This window comes from Lissotriton vulgaris, unplaced genomic scaffold, assembly GCF_964263255.1.
Source record: "Lissotriton vulgaris unplaced genomic scaffold, aLisVul1.2 SCAFFOLD_806, whole genome shotgun sequence".
Lineage (NCBI taxonomy): Eukaryota > Metazoa > Chordata > Amphibia > Caudata > Salamandridae > Lissotriton > Lissotriton vulgaris.
In genome coordinates, this window is record NW_028254267.1 from 320,273 (window position 1) to 335,730 (window position 15,458).

At 42.6% G+C, this 15,458-nt stretch overlaps 1 protein-coding gene across 4 annotated transcripts in view; it reads right to left on the reverse strand.

Moving 5' to 3' along the window:
• Positions 1-15,458, reverse strand: part of LOC147659602 (gamma-aminobutyric acid receptor subunit alpha-4-like) — a 573,319-nt gene that overhangs the window by 220,327 nt on the left and 337,534 nt on the right. For all 4 annotated transcript variants that reach the window (XM_086951616.1, XM_086951615.1, XM_086951614.1 and 1 more), the window contains one exon: positions 4,456-4,715. In XM_086951616.1, coding sequence (XP_086807742.1) covers positions 4,456-4,715 — 260 coding nt within the window. The remainder of the gene's footprint in view (positions 1-4,455; positions 4,716-15,458) is intronic.

Sequence of the window (15,458 nt, forward strand, 5' to 3'; positions counted from 1 at the left end):
AACACTGGAACATTATCAACTCAGGTGGCTTAGATATCCCACGCCCCAGGTTTGCGTTCAAACGCACGTCAAATCTTAAGGACGCACTGATTCACACAAGGCCTAAGAAACAGAATACCAATACCCAGAGCACATTGTGGCGGCTCCCTCCAGTAGAGGGCCATTTTTTGTGTGGGGGATGCTCAGTTTGTCCACAGACAAAGAGATCAGGCTAACTGAGACGTTCGTTTGGCACCTTAAAAGACATACCAAATGCATCTACTTACTCACCTGCCCCTGTGATAAACATTACATTGGGATGACAATGAGACAAGTCAAACTGCGAATTCAGGAGCATAAAAGCAATATTAGATGCCTTAAGACACATACAAGATTGTGCGAACACTACACACAACAAGAACACCCAGAAGACAGTGTTCGCTGGCTGGTCCTGGAAGCCCATCCAAACATTACCTCCCTAGCCCTATTTAGGATCGAACAAAGATGGGTGCATCGGTTGAGGTTAGATATAGTGGGTCTGAATGATTCTGTCCCTTGGTCCTCCCTAGCACGCCAGACCTAGGGAGGGGGGTTGCGCCTACGGCAGCCAGTCCCCTGCCTCCATGCACTGATTCTCTTGACTTGTATGTGCAAAGACTGTTTTAATACTTAGTTCATTGCCTGCTCTCACCGTACTCTCAGCAACCGTCACATTCTGGCTCATTTCTATTAGTATTTATAGATCGAGAGTGACATAGCAGGAACACAACAAAACTAAAAAAAAAAAACGGGCACTGAACCTGGCATGGAACAAGATGGTCGGTACTAGGCTTGCCATATTAATTATACCTGACTAACTTTCCCTTAAGATCTAGGGATAATGACAATGCACCAAACATGCGATAACAAGGCCCCCACTAGCCTCTCTAACATCACGTACATCGGACTCACTTCCCCTCTATGTCCGGTGTTCATGACACCTATACCGCTGATAACAATACTGTGCGACCACAACGCAGTACCTTTTTACAACCACCGCTTTGGGGGGGTGAAGAGCCAAAATCAGCGTTTTGTAAATAACTAATCCCTTTCCCAAGCCTCAAGTTATCCTATAGCTTGTACTATACATTGGTTATAGTTATAGCGTTCAAATACAGGACAGGACCCATTTGTTAGGCCCCAATAGTTTCACACTCCCTATAGACTTCAGCATTATATAGGGATCGTCCCCATACCTAAGATGGCCGCCGCATTGGCACTGTTGAGACTTCGGCTCGCACCGGGGCGGTGACTGCATACCTTTTCCAGCAATGCGCATGCGCAGCAACGAGCTGCGTGACCACGCCCCCCGCAGGTCCCACTGGCCGTGAACGCGATGGCTACAAGAGGGAAGATGTTTGTTTGGACTCCCTACCAGTTGCTCCAGGTACCGTGTGGGGTTAGGTGTTGCAGGCAGAGATCGCACACCGCTTGGTTACGTTTACATGCTCCAACTCCGTGTTTGATGCCATGTACGATTTCGCCATTTGTGACGCTCCGGGCTCAATGTGACTCTCCGGGGTCAATGTGCCGGTTCTCGATTGTGTAGTCTAGCCGCCTGCTTCCCAGTGGATGCGGGGGCCGCCTTGCACTTGCAGTCTAGGTTGGGCACATCGGTCCCCACCTGGTTGCTCTCTGGCAGGCTGGAGCTACTGTGTCGGCCCCAGCTCTCTCCCTCCGCTAGCTACTGTGTGTGGAGTGGGGAGGAGGGGGCTGATATCGTTTGCCAAGCATTTAGCCTTTGACTTCCTTGTGAGGGGGGAGTCAGTTGCCCTCATCGCCGCTGTGTAAATGCTCAGGCTGCCAGCCATACCGCTCCGAGTAGGGAGAAAGGTGTACATGAGAGTGACGGCTCCATCCCGAGCCCTGCCCATCGAGCCAAGTGACGTCTTAACCACGACTGACTACTGGCTCCCACTAAGGTTCCATCTCCCCTCTATATTTCCTCCCTTAGGTACCCTACTCAAAGGTGCCGGTCCCACAGGAGCAGATTGCGGGGCACCTTAGGGAAATTCTTAGGGTAAGCTTTACACTATACACTGTATTACCAATATCCTATCATTTGCAGTCTCACTTGAGATTTTTAAGTACCACTACCGGTGTTCTTTGTCTAAACAACACCACTGTTTTTAATTCTTGTCACTAGTGTGTCTTCAATTGCATAGAGAACAATGTACCTAGTTAATAATGGAGTACCACACTGACTGCCTTCACTGCTGTGTGCTCTCCCTTCCCTTCTAGGTTGCATCACTAAAGGCAGGACCAGCCGGCAAGCTTGTTTACTGACCTCAATATACAAGGTTGTAATTTATTATTCACTGTGTAGTACTGAGCACTTAGGTCCTGAAGAATTGCTATGATTGCAAGAAACATGTCGACCTGATCAGAGGGTTGTAGATATTTTGCTTTGAACCTTCCCAGCACGTATCTCCCCTCCCACCGTTTTAACCAAGGGAGTCAGCCACGCTAATAAAGTTCCCTGTGGATTGACCCACCTTTTTTAACTCACCACCACTTCACGACTACACTTTCACTTGCCCTCTCACATGCATGCACCATATGGCTGGAACAAAAGATCTCTGATAAAGAGCCCCTTTACGGGTGCCCGTCAGACATTGCAGCGCCAGTCTGACGAGGAGCAGAACCCATATGATGAAGCAGGACACCTAGCTTGCTGGGTGTGTGAGGGTTTTAGTTCCAAAAAGGGAATTACCCCTCCCTTTTAACTGTCCTCTACACTACACGCACACTCCTAATTTCACAGTCCCATCGGGGAACTTTGTACCCTTCTTGTGTTACTAGACTCCGCTGATTGACAGCTTACTGTCCATTCATATCTAAATGAGGTGGGGTGGTGAAAGATGACAGACAGGCTACGCCATTGCTTTTGTGACACAGTACACAAACTCTAAATCAACCCTGTAATGCAGATGTTATCCCCCTGGTTTCAGAGGGAATGTGCTTCAATAGATGTTGATTCAGATGCTATTTCGTGACTCATAGAAGTAGCTAATGTCACTGGTTAATGCGATCAATGTTGCACCATTTCAAACTAAATTTCTCTAATATTTTGAGAAGACCTTACAGCCCCCAGTGAAGGGGAACTTAATTATATTAATTTATGATCAATGTTACTGGCCACATATGCCCAAGATTGCACTGTTTCAAATTGAAATTTCCCAAATATTTTGTTGGTGGAAGTACCAAGTCAATGCGTCTAATTTTGCTATTCACTTTATTAAACATAATTTGGTCAACGGTTATGCCAAATTTGAATGACACTGTGGACCGTTATCATTTGCTTATCATTTCTTCTGACACACAAATGTTGTCCATTATGCTCAAACGTTTGGGCTCCTGGCTAGTTACTAAGGTATGTTGCCTTAAGCCTCCTACCCACGCTACCATTCCTGTCTGTTCTGCGGTGTGCTCAGCGCCATATGCTATGTTATGCTGCTTCCTGTTATGCTTCTTCTTGCAATGTCATTATTTGCAATTTCATTCCCTGCAACTTCACTTAGCTCATGTTGCCGAATTTCCCTTTCCTATGAAACTTAGATTTTGATAGCTCAGTTGTAAACATATTACCATAGGCATAGCAGGGAAGAGTATATTAAGTATTTTTCTAATGTGTAAAAAATAGGGAAGTAAATGTAACTAGTGACTGCCTGTATCAGGCCAAATCTCAAGCATTGTAAAACATTTTAATATTAATACTTCTGTATAATGGACCTGATTATGATGTTGGTCAGAAACTAAACCTCCTGACTCCTTGTCAGATTTGGTTCCAGCCAAATGCGGTCGGAGGTTCCGACCAACCGATTATGATGCTTTTGAACACCGTTCGGAAATTCTCCCATGGACTTCAATGGAAGCCTATGTTCTGACCGACAACACAGGCGCCCATTGAAAAAAGGGGTTGTTGTGGAAAACCTTGCACCCTATGGTGGGTACCCCATGGTGCCTGTCACACTGTGCATGGTTCTACAGGGGGGTCCCTTGGGTACCACCACAGCCCCAACCGGAGGTCTAAGAATGAAGGGGGCCTGCTAGGGAACCCCCAAAGTCAGTTTCCAACAGCCTTTTCATGTTGGAGGGTCTGAGTCAGAAAACGATCTGAATCAGACATCATAATACATTGGTCGAAAATGCTGTCTGTAGAGCTGTACAAATCGGCTTTGACCAACTCTGAGTTTCCGAATGCCGGTCAGAACCGATTCAGAATGATCGAACGGTTACCTTTACATTGCAATCAGTTGGTCGGAAATGTTTCTCATTTAGTAGGAAACACAGGTTCTGACACGGTTGATTAATATCCGAAAGCCATCCAGAGCGTTTCTGACAGACATCATAATCAGGCCCATAGTGTTCCTCATTGTGGTAAAATGATTATGTCATATGAGCATACATGAATAGCAATAGAAGTAAAGTACATACCAAATATTGTTCTTCTGTGCACTTTTCATTTGGTGTAGAGCGAGCTGGAATAACAGGGGTAGATTTTGGTACTTTCTTTTTTGCTTTTTCCATTTGAATATTTGTGAAATAATTGACTGCAGCAAATTCGATGAGTGCAGAAAATACAAACGCAAAACAAACAGCAATGAACCAGTCCATCGCCGTAGCGTAGGAAACTTTAGGTAAGGAGTGTCTTGCACTTATGCTCAATGTTGTCATTGTCAATACTGTCGTTATTCCTGCAAAATAAACCATGAATAATAATTACCCTTGAATGCCAATATGAATGAAAAACATTTAACATTCATTAGAATACATCTTCCATTTTATTCCACCTTAATAATGGAAAAATTAGATTTGTGAAAAACTACAAAAGAGGGCAAGGACCAGTGTAAATGTGGGTGTTGAACAGAGGTGAGGACACAGTAGGCACATTTTGTGCATTTCGATCAGTCCAGTGGAATGTTACAATACATACAGGGAGTTACTCAGACACTTTATATGTTTATACAATTTTATACAGCGCAGGCATTGTCAAACTGTGTTAAAGCAATTTACATAGAAAGAGGAGAACTACATATAAATGAAAATATGTTACATAAGATTTGAAAGCTAAGTAGTAAGCTGCAAGAGAATAATTCAATCACATGAAAACAAATAAGCCAAACCAAAGACAGATCAAACAATGAATATCATGTGAGGTGACCAGACCTTTTCACAGAAAATCCATGGGATGAAAATAATAATGGAAAAAAGTATGAGATTGAAAGTAAAAAAAGGTCTGACATGCTTAATAATCATGAAAAAAACCTCTGGAATAGTTAGAGGCAAATGAAACTAATGCAATGCAGGTGATTGTGGATCGAAAAAATAAGAAGAAGTTGAAGATAGTAGAGATGCAGAGCTGTGCAAGGTTTGAAGTAATGGAGTGTGAGAAAATGGGTTATAAATTGGAGAGAATGTGGGTCCACACTGAGTAATAATGCTAGAGTTCTGTACAAGATCAAGTTACATCTCAATAATTTAAACCTGAGCTCAACCCTTTGTAGCTGTAGTACAAAGCAGGCAAGCCTAACTTAGGAGAAATGTGTAAAGCATTTATCAATAACAAAACATTTAAAAACAGAAAACACAACACAATAAATCGAGTACCTTTTAATAAGCAGCTAGATGCTAAAATGACAATAATTGGATGTATGCATGAATTTTGGAGGTTTTAAATAATTCTAGTGCCAAAAAGTGAAAAGCTCCAGCCACTGGTATCTGGTCGAATTAGACTGGTTCAAAGTAAAAATCTAAGCTGCACACGATTGAGTGTGCTTCAGATACAGGGGTCTGTTTTTTTCTGGTGGAGTTTTTACCTTTGGAGTTAATCGTTTTTCTGAAGAAAAGTGCGTGTTGACGATTTCAACAGAAAGTCGGGCTGCAGAATGGATCCTAAAGGGGGTCGTCTGCGGCAGCCGGCTGACTGTGGAGCCTCAGTGGGAACCTCAACTCTCATGAGAAGTTTGAGGCTCTCATGGTTGAAGTCAGGAAAACTCAGAGTGGGCAGAGTCTAAATACGGTGCCCAGGAAGCCATTGTTGGGGTGCTGATGTAGTGTAGTTCCTATATTCACAATAGGCTCTTCGCATTGGAATACCATAAACAGCAGTGTAGACGTAGGACTGAGGTCATCTAGGTCTCTACTGACTATGTTAGACTTAATTAGTTTTGCCAGCTAGCTAAGAGGTCACTAGAAACTTTCTCGAATGACTAGGGAGGGGTTAACTTCCCTGATTTAGACAAGAAGGGATTAGCTTCTGACAACCATATAACATGACAACTTTGCTCCCCCAGAATAAGGAGTGTATCTCCAGAGTTGTGTGAAAACAATAGACAGCTATTTCACTCAGTCAATCGTGCATGCTTAATTTCACCAGGGTGCAGAGAAATAGAAAGATGGGCGTTTCCAATAAAAGGTGTTATTTTATTGAGCAGTCTTCTTTCTCATGCAAGAGAAATGAATTGCCACAATTGCAATACTTATTATGAAGTAAAGTGCGTACAGTAAAATGAGTATTATGAAATAATACTGTAAAAGCATTAATATGGTTTCTTAGCCATATGATACTTTAAAACGGATAAAATATTTACATACATGAAAACATTGGCTAACGAACTCAACTGGTGCTTCTAAGATACGACTACCCGGTGTACCTGACCTAAGCCTAATACGAGGGAAGGAGTAAGTAAGTTGCAGTTTTAAGTTAAGTTGGGTTTTTTGCCAAGAATCTGAATCAAGGAATCTGTCTAAGGTTTGAATCAGCTCTGTACCTTGGTTATAGAATGAAGGAGGTCTTGTATCTCGATTCTCAGGACTCGATTTCCCAGTAACCCGCAAGGATGACTGGAAACACCTGAGCTGGATTTATCGGCGTGAGAAAAGGCAGCTTCTCCAGTGTGTCAAAGGGGAGGGGAGGCTTCCTTCGGCTCTCGCATCAGCTGGGCTTCGGATAAGTAGATAGCCGCTCTGCTCCACACCACAGTGTGTTGCTTAAGGCAAGTGTTGGCATATTTATACCTGGAAGGTGCCATGTTTGACGTAAGGTTGGACATAAGACGTCAATAAAAGATGTCACTGAGAACTGACTGTTCCTTTAGTGCTCGCAGGAGTTCAATGACAAATCAAAACAAAGACATGGGGAATTCCTAGGTTGCTTAAGGGTTGGTGTGTCGAAAGAACTCGTTGTGCTCTCTAGGAATCTAAGGAAGTAGCCCTGTCGTATTTGGGCTGCGTGGGCTATGACTGAATATGGGTAAGATTCTTATGCCTTCATTAGGACATGATTTATCATAACCGCATAAGGGCATGAATCTGGAATTTTTAATTAGGGTCCTAGATACATTCACAACACCCACTCCACGTATAATATCCATCATTACTAAATACTAAGCAATATATATAAACATATAGGTATGCATGTGTTTTCCAACCCACCCCAAAATACAATGAAATGCATTTGAAATGGTATAGATACACAAAATGAGTATTATACTGTACGCTTTGAAGCAGAGTTATCCTTCAGGAAATGCAAATATGAATATAGGCTGAGAGAATTGCAAAAATTACATTTATGAAATGGCTCTGGATACAGAAAAAAGGTTGAGACCATTTCATCACAAAGCTATATAAGATCGTACAAATGCTAGAGGCTGATTCAAAATATTGTCTCTAAAGTCTCTAAAAATAGAACTTCTGTTCTCTAATAATAGTTCTACTTTAAGCAGAGTACCATGTGCCTAAAAACGGTAAATATTTTGGAAATTAGGGGAAAATATTTTCGTTCTCGGGAAGGGAGTAAAACAAATAGTTTCACTGTCTTTTTGGAGTTCTGTTGATCAAAACTGAAGGTTGAATTCAGAGTTCAGGGAACGCTGTGAGCTCGCTTTTTCAAATATTATTCTCGTTGTTAGGGGAGAACATTACTTCTGATAGGCCGGTAAAAAATTTGTCTACAACAGTAGGTGAACGTTGGGCCAACTCCGAAAAGGTGGAAATAGTGCATATGTGCGATACATTGCCATCATCGATGTCAGGATCAGCAATGTTCACAGAAGGTTGTACCTGTGTGGTGCCGCTTTCATCTCGTACATCACCGCCACTTAATCGTAATGGTGAAGTCTCAACGAATCAGAATAGGTAGCCGCTGGGGACAACACGTTGCATGAGTCGTTACAGGACAGAGCTAAGCGTTGATATCCAATGGTATTGCTGATGGTAGGGTAAGACAAACGTCCAACACGCATTCTTCTCTGCATAGCAGACATGGAAGCACAGGTAAGATGCAATTTTGCCAAATTGGTCTGAATGAAAGAAACCAGGTAGTATTCAGATCTCTTAGCCGGGCCAATCCGAGGACCTTAGTGATACGGTCTCGGTATCGTATTGCTAGGATCGTTTCTTCCATCGTAGCCAGATTTTTTCTGTGACTTGGCTTGCCATATCGGAGCAGAAGGAACAAAAATAAAATTCCTGCTACGAGTACCAAAATAAGATGCAGGCCACCGAAGAGCGAATGCACAAAATTCAGGAAGATGCCAAGAACTGCTTCGAAGGGTGCTAGCAGTCCCGAACAAATTGTCTTAAATACATGTGCGATGCCACTGGTATCTGACATGTTTAAGATTTGACTTAACATTTCTACGAAATGCACCGGGCGATTTGTCGATAATAGGGTATGTATCTCTGTCGCTATCCTTGCAACTTGCAGGTCATACGGCTCTTTGGACGAGGTTAAAGGCACAGTTTTCTGTAAAAGAATAGACTTCATCCTGCTTAAAGTATCAATTCAAATAGAAGAGATATTCACATAAGGCCATATTGCCGCCTCCATGTCTGGATTGCTGTTTGGATACTTGCATACAGCAAATGACCCTGCCCGTCACAGTTATGAGATAGGCTTTTCCTGGCACCACGCCACAGCAGCTGCGATCACTTATTAGAACGTAGCTACCGTTGGAAAGCTGTCTGAAAAATGGCTCTATCTGTGTAGTAGGGGTGCCCTGAAGATGACATGAAAGGTTGTTCAAAGAACCTTCACAGGCCCCATGAAAGTTAATACCTTGACACAGTAGTGTACTGCTTAGTGAATTTTGTACAATCATTACCACTAATACTCCTTTTTTTCCTTCACTGTGACATTTGTGTGTATAAGGTAAATTCCAGGATGATTTGATGTATCCTTTACCCAACCTTTCATACAGGCCTGCAGGTATATATTTTTGGCAGTATTGAAACTGAAAAGTCGTAATCGGGATTGTAATGGTGCCATGTATTATCCATTCAATGACAGGTCTTTCTGACATTGTCAATGGTAATCTCTCAAGTTTTTCAATGCTCAGTATCGTATAGTCTGCTCCTTTTTGTGCCAAACTAATTTGTTTATCAATAAGGTTAAATATAGAAAACAATGACGTTGTGTTGATTAAACTCTATGGCACATAGCCTGAAGCAGGTTTTGCAACGTCCAACCTAGCTGTAAAATAGAACGTAATTGGGACTGGCCATGTTGTAACATTAGCATGTCTTGCTCGATTATATCAATAGCAGATGATTTGATGATGTCCAGTGAATAGATTCTGGAGGACAAAGTCGTTAGCCCATTGTCCACTACAGAAAGTGATTTCTCCAAATTGATACGGTCAATTTCCCGTATTTTTTCTGCAGTTTCAATTTGTTTCAATTTCCAAGCTTCATTGTAAGCTGAGTATATACCGGCATATATGAAACGTTTTTGACGCTGTTTGTGAGGTCCCATTATGAAATCTCACAAGTCAGCACCTTCTTTAAGTAAAGTTAAGTGTTGCTTTATTTCGGGAAGTGTGAATTTCTGTAGCCAGTCAAGGCATAGTTTTCCTACACTATATGTTGTTACTATCCCTGGATGTTGTCTCTGGGAATATCTAGTGTCTGGCCTGTTCTGTTTGAACCCCTGTATTTTGTTCCGGAATCTATTCCGACAGTTATTTGTGTCTATGGGCCAGATCAACCATTTTTTCCAATCAGGATTTGTTCTGTTTTGTTTTAAAATATAGGACACGTCTAACCCCTCATCTGTAGTGGTGTTTCTATCAGGCATAGGTTTTGGAATAGACAGGTTATTTAAATCTTTTATCTTAGCTAAGCCAAGACAAGTTGTTTGCTGAATTGTGTCATTCAGGAACATTATTTGTTCTGGGATCTTGCAGGCTCTGAATAATGCTTCTAGACCTTGTACCTGCCATTCTTTTGTTCCCCAGATGGTTTTTGTTTCAATGTTGTTTTTATTTATTTATTTATTTTATTTATTTAAACGTTTACTGCGCACAGCTACCCACAGTGGGTTTCCCGGCGCTAGGGACAGACTGGAGAAGAAGATATCAGATAGCCAGCATACAGGAACCAACTACTTATGTGAACAACAGCGTTTTCAGTGCTCTGCGAAAACGAAGAAGACTGGTCACTAATTTAAGGGCAGGGGGCAGGGCATTCCAATATTTGGGACCAAGATAGGAGAAGGAACGTCCCCCCATCCTTGACAGCTTAAATCTTGGTATAGAGAAATTGCCAATTTCCGAGGATCGTAAGGTACGTTTGGGCCTGTAAAGTTGCACCAGTTTTTGTAAGTAAGTAGGTGCGATGCCTTGCTTGATCCTAAACATGTAGCATAATGCCTTAAACTTTATGCGGCTGGAGATCTTCAACCAATGAAGATCATGCAAGGCAGATAATGCAGAAGTTCTTCTAGGGACATTCTTCAAGAGTCGCGCGGCTGCATTTTGTACAACCTGCAATACTTTAACAGTGGCTACATCAGCACCCAAATATAGTATGTTGCCATAGTCCAGGCGAGATGTTATCAATGCCTGGACAACCATTCTATGGGAAGGAATGGGAAGCATCCATAAGATCTTTTGTAGCCACCTGAGAGTAGAAAAACAGGTTGCTGCGACCTTAGTGGCCTGTTGCTTCATTGTTAACTTGTCGTCAATTTGAACGCCCAAGTTACGTACAGCATGTGTGGGTACAGGAAGTGCACTTATCTCATTTGGCCAATGCTGAGGGCCCCAGAGGTTCTTATTTTTCCCCAGAATGACCACCTCTGTCTTCTCCCCATTCAGTTTGAGACAAGTTCCTCTGCATCCAGTCCGCCACAAGAATGAGGCCCGACTTTAGTGCATAGGGGTTATTCTCGTCTCGCCCTGATAGGGAGAAGACGATCTGGGTATCATCAGTGTAAGAGAACAGGGTCAGCCCCGCCTGCTCTACGATGTTAGCCAAGGGTTTTACATAAAGATTGAATAATAGGGGGCTGAGTATGGACTCCTGGGGGACACCCCACGCTGTGAACAGACCGCTGATGCCGCCTTAGGGGAGAAAACTTGAAAGGTTCGCTCGCCAAGAAAGGAGGCCACCCAGGCTAAGGCCCTACCAGTCACGCCGAGTGACCGCAGAGAGTCAAGAAGGATGGAATGTGACACGGTGTCGAAAGCTGCGCTCAAATCCAACAGGATGAGCGCCATAGTTTCACGATGGTCGACACCGTGTCGGAGACTCTCTGTCACCCCAAGAAGGGCTGTATCGGTCGAGTGGCAAGACCGAAAACCCGACTGGGAGGAATGTAAGAAACCAGAACTTTCCACCAGTTCAGTGAGCTGGGTATTAATGTGTCTCTCTAACACTTTAGAGAAGATGGGTAGCAGAGATATTGGACAAACGTTGGCAAGATTCGAGATATCAGCACCAGACTTTTTTAACAAGGGCACTACCATAGCGTGTTTCCATGGCTGGGGTACATATGCCTCAGTAAGTGAGGCGTTTAACAATTTAACAAAAATCTGATGGTGGAGGGATGTAATTGTTTGAGTATTTTAGCCGGAAGTGCATCGCACGGAGAACCAGAGCGCACACTATTTAGACAAGAAGAAAAGGAACTATTGCCTAATGGCTGCCATACAGAGAGTTTGGCAACGTTGTCAACATTAGCAGATGACTGCACAGCGCCAGATACAAACGGTGTTACCACCGGTGGCGGGGTAAAAAGATCATAGATCAAGTCGACTTTTTTAACAAAAAAGTCAGCTAAGGATTGGCATTGAACCTTGTCAAGCGCGGGAGGCGTAGGAATAGAGTCCGCTCCTGTCAGTTTTTTTACAACTGAAAAGAGCACCTTAGGGCAGTTTTGTGCATCTGAAACTATTTTTTTAGTATAGTCTGCTCTGGCTGTTTTGCAGCTGTTATGATAGCCCTTCAGAGCTTCTCTGTAAGCTACTTTGCGTGTAGGAGAATAATTGCGCCTCCATTTCCTTTCTAAAATCTTACATTGAGTGCGAAGGCACTGAAGCTTGTCGGAAAACCAAGGTGCAGGTGGATGATGAGGCATAGTTTTCTTATATGTCAAGGGAAGCGTGGAATCAACAGCATTATTTAACCACTGACCAACTGCACAATTTAGTGCAGAGATAGATAGGTCGGTGTTAGGAAGTGTCCTTAGTAATTGTTTATTAAGTTCTGGCATGTTAATTTTCCCCCAACTGCATGTCCGTTTATCTATTTCCTTTCCGATCTGTAATGCTGTCCTGGTAATATCCAATGAAAAAGGAACAGCAAAGTGGTCAGACCATTCTATTGGGCGTGCTTTCTGAGAGCAGTCCATCTGTAGATTTGACAGGATGGGATCTAATAAGTGACCGCAAGATGTGTAGGGGCAGAGTTCAAGAGTTGAATGTTAAAAACCTCGAGAGTAGAAATAAGCTGTTTAGTGGACGTACTGTCGGAATCTTCGAGATGGATATTTAGGTCCCCAAGAATCGAAAAGTTGGCTGCTCTAAGCAGCAAGAGGGCCAGGAAATCTGGCAAAGAAGAAACCCAGGGATTAGCATTCCCAGGAGGGCGATAGATTAATAGACCTGTCATTGTGAACTGAGGGTTAATAGTTAGCCTAAAAAGGTCTGCCTCGCAACCTTTGAAAGGAATGTCTTCAAATTTACAGGTGTACTTAGATTTGAAGATCATGGCTATCATCCCCCCCCTTTGCCTAGAACTCTGTCCTTTCTTACGATGACGTAATTAGGGGGAATTGCAGCGGCAATATCGGGGCCAGAGCTGTCATGCAACCAGGTTTCTGTAAGAAACACAGCAACTGGTTGTTCATCCGTGATGAAGTCACAGATGTTATATTTGTGTTGTGGGAGAGATCTACAATTAATACTCCAAAAATGTAAAGAGGAATGTGAAGAGACAGTATTGGACTTACCAGGCCTGCTGCGTCTGACATAGCGCTTAAGCGATCTGCAGCTCGCTGGTATTCCGAGAGCGAAACCGCATTGGTGACATTTGTATTTGGGGAAGGGCAATGTACATACAGAGCAGGTCTTGCTAGCAAAGCGGCGCCATGAATGTAATTCCACAGTAGAATAGGAAAGAATCATAATGCAATACAGTAGATCAGAAACAACTTACTCACAGATGATGTATAGAGTACTTGCCAGAGCCCAGAGCCCGTCGGAGCGCGGACGAGCGCGGACGAGCTGACTCAGGCGAGACTCCGGCGCTAGGGATGGCGCTTCCGCAAACGCGACCGCTAGCGCGATAGGGTGACCACTAGAGCGCTCACACCACTCTGGGCACACTCAAGATGGCCGCCGTGGGAAGATTTCCCTAACCCCAATTTAGCTCAAAAACGGCAGCTAAAAGCCTCAAATGGTGGGGAAAATGTGTGCAGGTGGCCTAGGGGTATGCTGTCTGCAAACACAGAGTGAAAAAGTACAATTTTAAAATCACAAGAAAAACGAGTAAAATAACTCTAAAACAGCTGACAATACAGCATTAATGTTGTCCATTCACACATAGCATTTCCTGTTGGTGGCAGGCAAAGAATCCAAAACTCAAAACCAAATGTTGACATTTTGTCATAAATTTTTTCAGAATAAATCAATTTAGTATTAGTCTGCATATTTTTCATTCCTGTCTTATTTAACATATTGAAATAAAACATTTCTGGATCAGTGTGTTTAAACCCTGAAAAGTATGGGAATTTTTCATAAAACTTTTTTGAACTGCCTATTGGCGGAGTTGGACAATGTTCCCACTGATTATAAGTAAAAATATTTCTAGGATTCGCAGACTTATGCAGATAATGATGACCATAGTGGTTATAACAGTACATCTCTTCATAATTTGATGAACCCTGTAAATAATCATGTTCTGTAAATTTAGCTGACATTTCTAAATCTGACATCATATTATTAAGGTTTTCAAAGTCCCAATCATCAGAAAAAGAACTTGGTGTCACAAAGTCACTTAATGAAATCTTGAATTGGTGTGGATACTTCAAGGGCTCTACCGGGCCATAGATTTCATAGTCAGTTCTGTCCCATGCTATACCACCAGGTATAGGCTTTGCAGAGATGCTCACTGATGATAGTTCTCTTTTCTCTATGTGAGAGGATCTGTGTGGTTTCAGGACCAGGTTGATGACCTGACTTGCTGTGTCCATTGTACTGTATTTTCCATCAATAAATGTTCCCAAAATTAAAACTAGGATTAGCCAAAGTAGAAGGATAAGTACACCTAACACAATCCATAGTTCAATCCAAGGGAAATCAGATATGTTTCTTTGAGTTGATGAAAAAGTTCTGTAATTTTCATTTTGAAAGTTTTTGTTGCTGGGGTGTCTCCATGTTCACTAGGATCATTGGAAAAGTAATCAAAGTTGATAAAGTAGCCAGGTGCAGTTCTGTAAATTGGTGGAATTGCTTCCGGATTTCCATTGATATTTGCATTTTCTTTTGTTACATTTGTATAGTCCGAGGCTACATCGTTGTAGACTGGTGTTTCTTGAACTGTTGCAATTTGGGTTTCAAGAGGCACAAGTTCCATGGCTTTGTTGCATAGTTCTTTTTTATTCACTGATGGTTTATCGAAAGTGATTAGTCTTTCAGTTTGAACATCTTGAATTGTAGCAAGATTTGGTCTTCTGCTACCTCTAGGGAGTCCACTGGGCCTACTACTTATTATTGGCCACATGATTGTGGTTTCACCAGGTCGATGGATACAACTCTGTTCTCCTTTTTACCAGCAAGTGGCGGTAGTACTACTGATCTTGTTCCGCTGACAGCTAAGACAGGAACTACTTTTCTGTAAGAAGGCCCAAATTCCTTCTTCACCGCGATCTTTTCTCTGACCAGATCCCCAATCTTTGGAATCCAGACAGGTCTTGCTGGGACAGGTGGTTCTTCAGTGGTTGTTGGCTTAGACTTTATATTACTTAGACTTTTTCTTGTTTCATTCAGGTCCTGTAAAACAGCCAAACGATCTTTGATATCAAAGGTTTTTTCTTCCACCACTGAAGTATGACAATCTAAGTCCTGGATTCTCATTCTAGTGCCGAACAATAGTTCATATGGAGTGAAACCCTTTAGAGAATTTCTTGGCAGATTGTTAAGACTACGTTCGACACT